The sequence below is a fragment of the Danio rerio genome, chromosome 17 (genome assembly GCF_049306965.1).
Source record: "Danio rerio strain Tuebingen ecotype United States chromosome 17, GRCz12tu, whole genome shotgun sequence".
In the NCBI taxonomy this organism is placed as follows: domain Eukaryota; kingdom Metazoa; phylum Chordata; class Actinopteri; order Cypriniformes; family Danionidae; genus Danio; species Danio rerio.
In genome coordinates, this window is record NC_133192.1 from 49725101 (window position 1) to 49737095 (window position 11995).

General features: G+C 38.5%; 1 protein-coding gene across 2 annotated transcripts in view; it reads left to right on the forward strand.

The window, feature by feature from the left end:
* pgfb (placental growth factor b) overlaps positions 1 to 11995 on the forward strand; it is a 57170-nt gene that overhangs the window by 40094 nt on the left and 5081 nt on the right. For both annotated transcript variants that reach the window (XM_021473212.3, XM_073927761.1), the window contains exons 2-6: positions 6615 to 6651; positions 10005 to 10201; positions 10964 to 11043; positions 11224 to 11253; positions 11334 to 11396. In XM_021473212.3, coding sequence (XP_021328887.3) covers positions 6615 to 6651; positions 10005 to 10201; positions 10964 to 11043; positions 11224 to 11253; positions 11334 to 11396 — 407 coding nt within the window. The remainder of the gene's footprint in view (positions 1 to 6614; positions 6652 to 10004; positions 10202 to 10963; positions 11044 to 11223; positions 11254 to 11333; positions 11397 to 11995) is intronic.

Genomic DNA, 11995 nt, shown 5'->3' on the forward strand with positions numbered 1-11995 from the left:
TTCATTAATTTTCTTGTCGGCGTAGTCCCTTTATTAATCTGGGGTCGCCACAGCGGAATGAACCGCCAACTTATCCAGCACGTTTTTATACGCAGCGGATGCCCTTCCAGCCACAACCCATCCCTGGGAAACATCCACACACTCATACACAACGGACAATTTAGCCTACCCAATTCACCTCTACCGCATGTGTTTGGACTGTGGGGGCAACCAGAGTATCTGGAGGAAACCCACGCGAATGCAAGGAGAACATGCAAACTCCTCACAGAAACGCCAACTGGGCCGAGGTTCAAACCCAGCGACCTTCTTGCTTCGCCCCCTAACTATTTTCAGTAGCCACAATTTTGTTGTTGGGAAAATATATTTTATACACATAAATATGACTTTGACATGCTAAAATTACTTGATTTAGACTTTGTGTTTTGTCCACATACCTCAATAATTTTACTTTTTTTGTGTATTAACTTGCTTAATGTGCATGAGCAAATGGGTTGTGGTTTCATGGTGTCACATTGCAATTTATTTTTAATTCACAGGACTTTTCAGTGCTCAAAATGAAGGATTTAGCAAATTTATCTCTGACCAAACCAAAAATAAAAACATATATTATTTCTTATCCACAAATTTCAAATAATTTGTCAAAAGATACAAAATATAGCTTTATATGCTCTTTTTATTTAACAAAACCTTTCTTTAATAATAAAAAAAAAACTTAAAAAAAAAATACTGCCATGTATCTAAAACTATGCACAGTAGCCTCTGTCCAGGCTAAAGGTCTCTCAGATCACCAGCTAACTACACATGCATGGGGAGTTAATCTCCTATTAAAGCAATGTTGTAAAAATGATAATTAAACCATATTAACAAAAATAACCTCAAGCAAAAATAACCAAAGCAGGTGAAAAACATACTGTGTGTAATAATGGAGGGATGATCAGGTGCACACGGGTCACGTTAGGCCCATAATTTAATCTGTTCTGTTCAAAGAAGTTCAAACAAAACAGGCAATTGCTGCTTACCAAGACTTATTTTAAAAACATCTGGAGCTTTTGGAAGCAGCAAGATCTTGGGTGCACGAGGATCACTTTTTGTCCAGTCTATTTTAAAGAGAACCGATTGCAGCAGTTGCGTTTCCAGGCATGGTTTCTTAGCGCCAGGAAACGGGAGCGCGCATGCTTTTTAAACAGTTGTGTGCATCAAATTACCAGTGCGCGCCAGTGATCATCCTCTCAGTCAGTTTTCACCTGCCTTCTTTCGCTTTTGCGAACGCTATTTTTGTCTGTGGGGCTTGATGAATATAGAGCCATCTTTATTGTTGAACGCTGCTTTTAAGAAAACAATAATTTAAAATGATCTTCAACCAGCCAAAGTGGCTAGCTGAGGTGTCTGTCAAATCCGCCACAGCTAAAATCTACCCACATTTGGCGGGTGTTCATTTAAAGCCCTGATTGTAGTATTGGCAACCACGTAACCAACAGTAAACAAGGCAAGATAATAGCTGATTTATACTTCTGTGTCAAGCGCAAGCATTTGGTCTAGTGCAGCCTTCGCGTGGTCACACTCCTGCATCTGTGGCTGACACCGACCCCAACACGCACCTCTTAAAAAATGTAACTACATGTCGCAACGACACATAGCGTAAGCTCTGTGATTTGTCTGCTTGGTGCTGAGAGCTGTGAGCCTGATGAAGCGAGTGTTTACAAGTGTGAGTCCCGTGAAGGTTTTGTGTACCTTTTGCACATCCACCAGTTCCTGCCTCTAACCGAGCAAGTTTTAGCTACTTGTAGATTTAAGTTAGCATCAGAAAAAACAAAACATCTGCAAAGAAACTTGACACAGAGGAACATAAAAACCTTCTGCTAGCTAGCGTTTTGGAAGTGTTATTGCAGAGCAACACAAACAGCATGCGGAATCGTAAATACATGACTATGCGCAAGGCAGGTGCCGCAGGTCACAGCAATCACTCGACGTAGAAGTATAAATCAGAGTCAGAGTTTATTCAGCAAATAAGCTTATTCGGGAAAAGTCCAAAACCATCTCAAGCAAAAAATAAACAAAATTTTTGTAAATTAAAGATTTGTTGTTTATAATTTAGCACTTCCACGACTTGTTTCTTTTATATTAAATATTTTTTGTTTGTTTGTTTATTTAACATGGACAATACCTTTGACATTGATATACAAAGAATTAACGCCGCGTACATAGAGCATATAGCTAATTTGCAGCCCTCGTCCCTGCTTAGGCTTTACTTAATAAAAAATAAATAAAAATCTACAACCACTACAACTACAGCTACAGGGCTTGGTTTGCTTGCAGGACTCCTAGGGCAGCTTATACAGTAGGTACTGCAGCCCGAGCGATTGCGGGAGCAAAATCTCAGGCCTGGGAAAAGTTCGGCAGACCATGGAGGAAGACCATCGGTTGGCCCCAAAGAGACTCTGGCAAACCGTCCGGCGCCTCAGGAGAAGAAAGCAGCTCCACATCGACACTGTTTTACAGTGGGGAGCTGTTGATCTTGACTAGGGATGTGGTTGGACGGTGAAAGGAATACTTTAAGGATCTCCTAAACCTCACTGACATATATTTTGTTAAGGAAGCAGAGACTGGGGATGCAAGGGTGGACTCCATCACCCATCTGAGTTCACTGAGGTAGTTTGCAAGCTCGGCAGTGACAAAGCAGCAGGGGTGGATGAGATTCACAATGTGCATCTTAGGTCTCTAAATGTTGTGGGGCTGTCTTGACTGACACGTCTCTACAATATTGCATATTGAGTTCAGGGACAGTATCTCTGGACCGGCCAACTGGGTTGGTGGTTCCCATTTTTAAGAATGGGGACCGGAAGGTGGGCTATAGGGGGGATCACACTTTTCAGCCTTATCGGAGTATGCCCTAGCATGTGATTTGTGGACTTGGAGAAGGCATTCGATTGTGTCCCCTGTGGCATTATATGGGGTCAGAGGCGCTCTGTTAAGGGTCGTCCCTGTATGAACAGAGTAGGAGTCTGGTTCGCATTACTGGCAATAAGTAAGACTTGTTTTTCATTGCATGTTGGACTCCAGCAGGGCTGCTCTTTGTCACCAATTCTGTTCAGAATTTTTATGGACAGAATTTTAAGGCACAGCCTTGGGCTGGAGAGGGTTCTGTTCGGGGACCACAGGATTTCATCTCTGTTATATGAGAATCAGCACCTTCAAGTTCCAAGGAGGTTTGTCATTTCCAGGTTGAAGGAAAGTCTTCACCCGAGGGGGAAGAGTTCCAAGTATCTTGGGGTTTTGTTCACGAGTAAGGGAAGGATAGAACATGAGATTGACAGTATTGGCAGCAGTAATAAGGTTGATGTACTGGTCCATTGTGGTAAAGGAGGAGCTGAGGTAGGTGTTCCAGGCATGTCCCACCGGGAGGATGCCTCAGGGAAGACCCAGGACAGGGTGGAGGGACTATGTCTCTCGGCTGGCCTGGGAACACCTCAGAATCCCACCCGGAGGAGCTGGAGGAAGTGTCTGGCGAGAAGGAAGTCTGGGGGTCTCTCCTAAGACTGCTGCTTCCGCAACCCTTCCCCGGAAAAGCAGTAGAAAATGTATGAATGAATGAAGGAAAAATCTACAAATAAACAAAATGATCTTACAACTGACAAATATATGCAGAGCCACAAGCGTAAATTGTAAATTAATCTGCATACTGAAGGAAAATGTAGACCTGACCACCCTGAATAAATGAAACGTTTATTAAAATATCTTCTTTTGTGTTATAGACTAAAATAAAATAAAAAATGGAACCATTTAAGAATGAGTAGGTTTTTGAGTGATCTATCCCTTTAAACATTTGTAAGATGGACATGTCTGACTACTGCACTTTGGCAGCATCTTGCGCATGTCAGTCCTCTAAAAACACAGTACAAGTTGTATAAAAACACCAGTGACTATAACTATAACAACAAACATGGTAAATAATCCCTCATTTGAATTCTGATTAGTGGTCAGTGGTCGTGTTTGCATCCTAACATGAAGCAAATATTTTCAAAGTTGGCAAAACAAGCAAATATTCCAAATTGTGTATGTTTCCATACAGTTTTTAGAGTGGTTGATTGTGGTATTGGTAACCTAGTAACCAACAGTAAACAAAGCAAGATAATGGAGAAAGATGATTAGTGGCTGTAATTTTCACTACGTCAGAGTTTATGTGATTCGGAAAAGTCAAAAACCACCTAAAACAGAAAAAAAAAAAAATAAAAAAAAATTGTGAATTAAAAGATTTTTATTTTTAATTTGGCACTTACATGACTCTTTTCTAATAAGATACTTCAAAAAGCACAATACAGGCGGATGGAAACAATTTACATCTGTAGAGTTTATAAAGTACATTTAGAAACTTTTTTGAAAAATTTAATTACATTTTTTTTTTAATTAAAAATTAGAACTGTATATTTCATTATTCAGGGTGGGCCATTTATAGGGATACCCTTTAATAGAATGGGAATGGTTTGTGATATTAACGTCCTGTTTGTGGCACATTAATATATGTGAGGGGGCAAACTTTTCAAGATAGGTGATCACCATGGTGGCCATTTTAAAGTCGGACATCTTGGATCCAACTTTTGTTTTTTCAATGGGAAGACGGTCATTTGACACATCAAACTTATTGGGAATTTCACAGGAAAATCAATGGTGTGCTTGGTTTTAACGTAACTATTTTCTCACAAGTTTTTTTTATAAGTTTCTGAACACTTATAAAATAAAGTGGTCAAATAAAGTGGTCAATGTGCTGATCATTTTGTTGGATTGTCAATGCAAACCTCTTCACCCACTCTTCACACACTGAAAGCAACATCGCAGGAGAAATGCCAGACAGGCTTCCAGTCTCCTTAGTTTCAGGTGCTGCACATCTCGTTTCTTACAAAACTTACAAAAGTTTGCCCCCTCACATTTACTAATGTGCCACAAACAGGACGGTTGTATCACCAACCATTCCCATTTTATTAAGGTGTATTCATATAAATGGCTCACCCTGTAGTTATCATCCTTGATGTGAATGGACCTTATAACAGTAATGAGAAAGAGGATCAATATCATTTTTTTTCAGAAGTTTTTCCAGACTATGAGCAATTAATACACTTAAAGCCAGTAAAATCTAAACCATTTCAAGTAGCAGATGACATACTTGCACCTCTCATAAACTGAAAGTTATCTTTATAGTTTACATTTTTGCAAACAGGCTTTCTAAAAAATCCAAATAAACTCATGCATCTCACTTATAGTCAGCAACTGCTTAGGAAATGGCCCATTAAGCTGTTTTAAGCGACTTTAATCAACGGGGGAGAGTGAAATCGAAGGTTCTGCACTCCCGAATGTGTTTTATATAGCATGAGGTTAATGGTAGCACTTTCTTTTACAGTAAATGACTCCGTCAGTTCCCTCCATTCAGACTGAAAATCGCAAACGCAGTGACCACATTGACCCTGCCGGATTTCCCTTCCACTTTCACAGCCTTGCCTTTAAATTCTAGACTCGTAAAGAGACAAAGTGAAGTGTGTAGATCTTTTTTTATTGCCTGATCGTGACCCTAGTTTTTTCATTCATCTAGAATATACAAGGCATGTCTGTGATGTAGTGCATACTCTGTAGAAAATGCAGGGTTTCACACAATTCCTTCATGTTGTCCCAACAAAAATCGATGAAGTTAAATTAACAAATTTAAGTGGATTGAACATAAAACAATAAAGTTGTTCCCCCCAAAATCTCAAGAATTGTGTTGTTTCAGCTTATTATTATTTGACTTTCAGATGTGGAGGTCGATAGATTTAGCCTTTTAGTCAAGTATCAAATGTAGTTATCCTTTAGGCGCTGACTTAAAAACTGATTGTTGCATTTTTCTGGCTGATCGAATAAAAAATATACTGTTTATCCTAGGCTCAATTGAAAATAACCGCAGGGGGAGATGAACCGCTGGGAAAATAAATAGCTGAATCATATTCTTCAGGAAGCAGATTTTAAACTTGAACAGAATGTATTGTTAAATGAACACACACACACACACGAATATGATATGTCTCAGATTCTTGTTCTGGCACATGTTAGGTCGAGTAAATGTCCTGTAAAAACACAAAGGAGGAAACCTGTATTATTGTTTTTTGCCACTAGTGAGTGCTGTTGTTTAAAGCCCTGTCATGTAAATCAATGTTTCCCAATACGAGAACTGAATACGAATAAATAAAGAAACTATGGGAAGAAGGATGAGTAATATATTTAATAATAATAATAATAATAATTTAAAAATGCTATTTTTAAAAATATTTCTACACATTTTGTGTGTGTGTATGTATATATATATATATATATATATATATATATATATATATATATATATATATATATATATATATATATATATATATATATTTTTTTTTTTTTTTTTTTTTTTTTACCCCAGATATCAATGACTTTTATATCTATTGAAAAAAGTTTAAAGTGTGGGGTTACTCAGTTAAGATCAACATTCTGTTATCAATCTTATTATTATTAACAATGATAATACTAATAAATGTGTGTCTTTTTATTCCCTTCATTTATGCTCTTTTGGAGTGGATTATAACCCATTTTTATTCTCTTTGTTTTAGAGTTCTTCGTTGGTCAATGTAAACAGCACTGATAAAGGTAAGAAAATATGGTCATGCCATGAAATGTCTCATTTTGCTACAATTACTTTTATAACTGTATTAAAAAGTACATTTAATACAATAGATGAGATTTAATGTTTTTACATCATATTGTATAACATATTTAACAGCAGGATGTACAAAAGTTCATTAAGGACTGTTCATTATACTGAACAATTAGTTATGTATATCCTCTATATTTTTCAAATGTAGAAGAGAAATTGACACTAACTCAACAACACCAACAGTAATATAAAAGTAAACAAATCTTAAATAATAATAATAAAAACAGGATGTACTCACGCACACACATACACACACTTCAGATATTTTTCATAATGGCTTTTCCAACAATTTTGTAAAGCAAATGTTTTCTGTATTAAGAAATTATTCTTTTATAAAGCTTTGAAAAAAAAAAGACCACTTGAAAACTCACTGGGTTTCTCTGGATTTATTAAACATGATTTTGAGTGGAATATTAATATTCTCTAAAAGTTTGATAGTATTGCCCTCAAATTGCAAATATTTAAAAAATATAATTTTTTCTACTTTTTGAAAAGGACAGTTGGTCAAATAACAAATGTTTCATTTTTTTCCTGATTGTTATTCAGGGTTAATATAAACTGAAACTAGTGTAATATAAACAAAAATAAATTACATTTAATAAATTACATTATGGGCCTCATTGTGGCATAGTAAGTAGCACGATCACCTCACAGCAAGAAGGACGCTGGTACGAGCTCCGGCTGGGTCAGTCGGCATTTCTGTGTGTAGTTTGCATGTTCTTCTCTTGTTGGCGTCGGTTTCCTCCGGGTGCTTCGGTTTCCCCCACAAGTCCAAAGGCATGCGCTATAGGTGAACTGAATAAACCCAATTGGCCGTAGAGTATGTGTGTGAATGCAAGAGAGTATAGGTGTTTCCCAGTGTTGGGTTATGGCTGGAAGGGCATCCGCTGCAGAAAACATACAGGATGTTGTACAAGTTGACAGTTCATTTGACTATGGTGACCCCTGATTAATAAAGGAACTGAGGGTGCACTCACATTATGCTATCCGTACCGTGCCCATGCCCATTTCCCGGATCGTTTGATAACTGTGAGTGCTCTGAATCGGGCTCAGGCATGGTTCACTTGGCCGGCCCTGGCCCGTTTGGAATCGGTATGCCAGGGCACGGTTCACTTGAGCCTGAGCCCGAAACTGAAGACGAGACGTGACTTTTACGGGACTGTTTCATATGGATTTATTATCATACTGTTTAATGAACCCCTCACTGCACGACAGCTACACCTTTAGCAAACCTCCTGATTCTTGCAGCATGAGGACTTTATGACTGGTTATGAGTATCAAAAGTGGCTGATCTGTTTGGCGAAATATTTGCTTGTCTAAAATGATATAACTAAAGAAATCTCCACTGTGCTGAGCGAGAGCGCTTGAACTGAACAGCGGGTCATCAATGACAGAAGTCTGCTTAGTTGCGAATGCAATGTGAGTGCGGGCCGTCGGGGGAGACGGGAGGGGGGACAAGCGTGCTTCGGCTTGGTTCAAGGCAACTGTACATAGTGTAAGAGTATGCCCTAAGCCGAAAAGAAAATGAATGAATGAATGAATTACATTTTGAACAAATGTTACCAGTAGTTTACAGAATGAAACAAAAATGCCATCAAACCTATAAATCTTAAATACAGACAAATATAACTTTTTAAAGAGCCCATATTATACATGAAATAGGGTCATATCTTGGTTGTAAGGGTCTCCAACAACAGTCTAATATGCATGCAAGGTCAAAAAACACTTTCATGGTCTTATAATCTGCATTTATTTTTATCTAATTATCCCAGCGACTCCTGTATGAATCGTCCAGTGATTCATTTGTTCCCAAACCCCTCCTTAGCGCGAAGCTAATCTGCGCTGATTGGACCGATGACAGTCTGTCCCGATTGGTCGACTGCCTTCAGTGAAATGACCAATAGCTAATCAGCAATATAAAAAGTAATCACAGTTCATACACGCTCAATAGTGTAGGCGTGGATTTTAGCTGCCACACACACACAAAAACACACACACACCTCCGGACGACAACGCTCCCGCTTCCGCCCGCACCCGCCAGGTTTTAGCCTGAGAACCCGCCCCGTTTTCTGCCTGCCACGACCGATCCCGCTAAAGAGCGGGGGAGAACACAACCAAAAATCACCCAGCTATACAGTCCAGACAGCCAAGCTGTCTGTATGAACGCACACACAGCACCAAGCACACAAAGCTCTCTCTCTCTCTCTCTCATACGCGCTCCCGTGATTTATTCGGAAATTTATTCCCGCGCCGCAGAAATCTGGCGTGGGGACAGCCGCGGGTATGCAGACCTCTACCACGGAGCTCCATAAACAAAGCAGCACGCGTCGCGTTTTTAACCTGACTTTGCACGCGATAAGAGAATATAGCCAGTTAACCTGATACAGTACACGCGGTTACAAGTGACAAATCACAACTAAATACATTAGCAAGCTAGAGTCAACGAGGCAACAACTTTAACCGCACGTACTTACACTTGAGAAATGGAAGAAACTCATCCTGACGTCCATCAGTAAGTTACTCTTTACTGATCCTTCCTTTAACAAACTCAGATGAAGTATTCTTTGTAGCATGTAGCTTCCAGAAGTTTCCAGTAGTTTCCAACTGCTTGGTTATAATGCTGATGTTTCATCTTTGGGTAGAGACTCGATATAATATCCATCTGCAGTGTGACTTCAATCGACCGGCATATTTGTGTGCATGTGTTTGTGGGTGTGTGTGTGTGTGTCTGGGTTTCTGCGTCAGAGGGCGGGGCCTCAGGTTTGAAATCTCCCGGGTTTGCGCGTGCACGTGAATAACTTGGTTTCGTTCGTACGTCATGGCGAAACACCTAATGACTCGGTATCAAGGCGACTCGTTTGAAGCACTACGAGTCGACTCTTTTATAGATGAATCAACCATTTTAAACACTGTATTCTTACAGATTTAAGCCTTAGCTGGATACTTCACTTCACTTAGAGCTGTGTTACACACTACATGGAGGGGAATTTTTAAAAACCCATAATATGGGCTCTTTAAAATATATTTATTGTTTTTAAACTGTAGTTGGCTTAACCAATTCTTGTCTAATGAAACATATCATGATTTATTATGTCAGAATGTATATTTGTCTGTGTGTGTGTGCCAACTATCTAATCTAATTAACTGAATAATTTTAACATGCTAACAATTGATTATCAGTTTATACTTGCTTTGCAGTGTTTATTATGTCCATATACACTTTTGTAGGTATAAAAATGTAAAGTGTATACATGTTTTCCTCCTGCCTTTTCCATTTGTGCTGCAGTGATGCTGTTTCAGGAGGTTTGGGGGAAGAGCTTCTGCCGCACTATAGAGAAGCTGGTGGAGGTGGTTCAGGAGTACCCAGGGGAGGTGGAGCACATTTTCAGCCCCGCCTGCGTGCCATTGGTCCGTTGCGCTGGTTGCTGTGGCGATGAGAATCTGGAGTGTCACCCTACGCTCACTTCCAACACCACCATGCAAGTAAGGACAACAGTCTATGCCGGTATCTATATCTAAATCTATAAACCTCAGATTAGTTTTCTGATGAAAAGGTGCAAGAGTTAGTGATAAGTTTCTTTTGGATAAAGGTTATGTCCGAGTGAACTGAAAGTTGCTGAGACTTTTATTTCAGTATGTTGAGGTACTTCCGGTCCCACTTTATATTAAGTGGCCTTAACTCAATATGTACGTACATAGGAATTAGTAGTTACAATGTACTTATTGTGTAAATACATGTATTTACTGTGTACTTATGCTTGATTAAATACATGTATGTAGTTACATCTGTAATTAACTTTTGTAATTACATTTGTAAACACACTGTTGACCATCCCTTACACCTTAACCCACCCTTAAACCTACCCATGCCACCAAACCTGTCCATAACCCAACCTCTATCCCAACTCAAAAGCACCACAAGTGTTCTCAAATACATTATAAACACAGTAAGTACATTGTATTTATTTTTTTGATGTAAGTACATAGTAGTTAGGGACACTTAATATAAATTGGGACCGTACTTCCAACTGAAACAGAATATTGAGTAGGGGGCGGGGCTTTCTTTTTGCACATCATTGGCTCGAGTAAACCAACACAAAAATACAGTCATATAAATTACAGGAAATGTGGAAATATAAATAAAAATTGCATCACTGATGTTGGATGGGTTTTCACTAAATTCAAAAACTTTGTTTGTCAAGCACGTAGTTGGGGTGGATATTAATAATATTATGACTTTTTCAGTTATTAAAGATTAAGCCAGCAGAGCAGGGCCAGGAATATGTGGAGATGACCTTTGTGGAGCACAAAGCCTGTGAATGTAGGTAAGGGAAAACATCTATTCAGTTTATGTAAGCACTGTGTTTTGCATTGCGATGCAGCTTTGGGTTGTCATTATAAATAAAAGTATTAAACATAAATGAGGAATAAACTGCATGCTGAACGGAAATAGAGGTGTTTTAATAGTCCCTTTGCTTTCTTTTCTTTTACATTGTGATTCCAAGACTAAGAAAACCTACAACAAAACAAGACAGGTAACAAGTTGTGCTACACTTACGCATTTTTGTTAATATAGGATATAGACTAAATGGAGTAATTGTTTCTTTTGTTGTAGATGGAAACCCAGAAATAGAGGGAGAAAAAGGAAGGAGAAGCAGAAAGCCAAAGACTGTGACCGGTAAGTAAAGCGTCTGCTAATAGTTTACCGTATATTAGCATTCAGCTAAGCTAACAATGCTTATCACACTTACTGACCTTTCAAAATATCCAAGGATATAAATAACATTTCTACAATTTTCATGAATAAAAGAAATATAATATGTTATTCATTTAAAGTTATTGTGCTGTACATCTTGGTCTGTTGTTTTAGACTATTTTAATGTTTATGTTGTCTTCATTTTAAAAAAAATGGCGGTCCCCTAAGAAGTTTACTGATGCCTTTGTTGTGAATGAAAGAAGAGACAAACCAGGAGAAAATTTTGGGTATTTTCAAAGCAGAATCTTTTATAACAACTCGCTATCTGTGTCGTTCATCCAAAAAATCTGAACTAGTGCAGCCAGGCACTCAGTTAAATACATTTTTATAGGCAATAATACATAGAGATGGAAACAGAGCATGCAAATGAAGTACATAATTTCCCCAGCTCTTATCTCATCAACATATAGAACATGTATAGGTGTTACTTCATTTCAGACTTTGCCCAATAGTCAGGAAATACATAAAGACAATAGTTAAATGTCTTCAATACTTGGCCAGCTATAGTTTTTCTAATGAAA